This window comes from Mastigoproctus giganteus, chromosome 7 (genome assembly GCF_048544385.1).
Source record: "Mastigoproctus giganteus isolate SK-2022 chromosome 7, ASM4854438v1, whole genome shotgun sequence".
In the NCBI taxonomy this organism is placed as follows: Eukaryota; Metazoa; Arthropoda; class Arachnida; order Uropygi; family Thelyphonidae; genus Mastigoproctus; species Mastigoproctus giganteus.
Window position 1 is genome coordinate 197,529,979 of NC_143581.1, and position 1,295 is coordinate 197,531,273.

The 1,295-nt window shown below is 40.8% G+C and overlaps 1 protein-coding gene across 1 annotated transcript; it reads left to right on the forward strand.

Annotated features, from left to right (window-relative positions):
• Positions 1 to 613: 613 nt before the first annotated feature.
• On the forward strand, positions 614 to 1,090 carry LOC150083532 (uncharacterized). Its single transcript, XM_090378518.1, has one exon. It carries the CDS (start codon positions 614 to 616, stop codon positions 1,088 to 1,090), a length of 477 nt encoding a protein of 158 aa, XP_090234644.1.
• The last annotated feature ends 205 nt before the right edge of the window (positions 1,091 to 1,295 follow it).

Here is a 1,295-nt window from a genome sequence, read left to right on the forward strand (position 1 = left end):
ATTGCAAGCGATACCGAACATTTATCGGAAATACATTTAGCTAGGAGTGTGGGTGTGAGAATTCAGCATTCGCCTGGATCGCCGGTCATAAACATTCTGGGAAGCTATTCTTACCATTATCATCTCTTCCCTTAAGAAAATACATCACTGGCTTTCTTATCTTTCAGGAATAAACATCGAAGACGTTCGTGGAAGTACTACCAATGGAAGTGAGACAATACAACGTCTGAAACGAGACTCTACATCACTGAAATGGAAACTGCTAATATGTGTATGTGCTTTATTTGCTCGCATTAGATGTTATTTGAGGTATTATTTTATAGAAACTAATGTTTATATATACATAATTTATGTACGACTTTTGTTTGCTGTCTAAGTTATAATGTACAGGGTGGCCGAAAAATAACTTTACAGTTTGGTTCGAACGTGACAGTGCATATTTGACCGTCGAGCAGTGTAGACACGGCAAATTTGTTATGGAGCGCTTAAAGATTCAACAACGCGTTCTTATTATTTAAACGAAAATCAGTCGTCAATAACGGTGACCCTCAGAAAATTGCATCCAATTCTTGGCAGAAACAATACGCCTTCCAGACCCATAATTATTCGTTTAATGGCTAATTTCGAGGAAAGAGGTGCTGTGGCAGATAAACCAAGATCAGGCCACGTTAGAAGTGCACTCTCAGTGGAGAATATTGAAATCGTGCATGAAGGTGTAGCTGAAGAACCAACAACGTCCTCACGGCGACGTTCCCAACAAATTGGAATTTCGCTGTCGTCTCTGCAGAATATTCTCAAAAAATATTTGCATATGTATCCATATAAGATACAGTTGAATCAAGAACTTCAGCCTCGAGACCATGAACGCCGTCGCAACTACAGTAATTCAATCTTATTCGTCTCTAATGAAGACCCAAATTTTCATGAGAAAAGCATAATGAGCGATGAAGCCCATTTCTACCTCAGTGGTTATGTTAACAAACACAATAGCCGCTATTGGGGCACTGAAAATCCACAAGTGATTCATCAGCAACTTCCACAAGTGATTCATCAGCAACTTCCACAAGTGATTTCATTCATCCACATGTGATTCAGAAGCAACTCCAGCAAGTACTCCAGATCACCGAAGACTTCAGCAAGGACATCAGGATGGAATTTGGTCTAGACAAATGCAAGACCCACGCACTGCACCAGGGGAAATTAGTCGGCCGAAACTACCAGCTGCTGACTGGTAAAGAGATCGAAGCTATGACAGAAGGAGAGGCCTAAAAATCCCTAGGGATGATGCAGGCTCA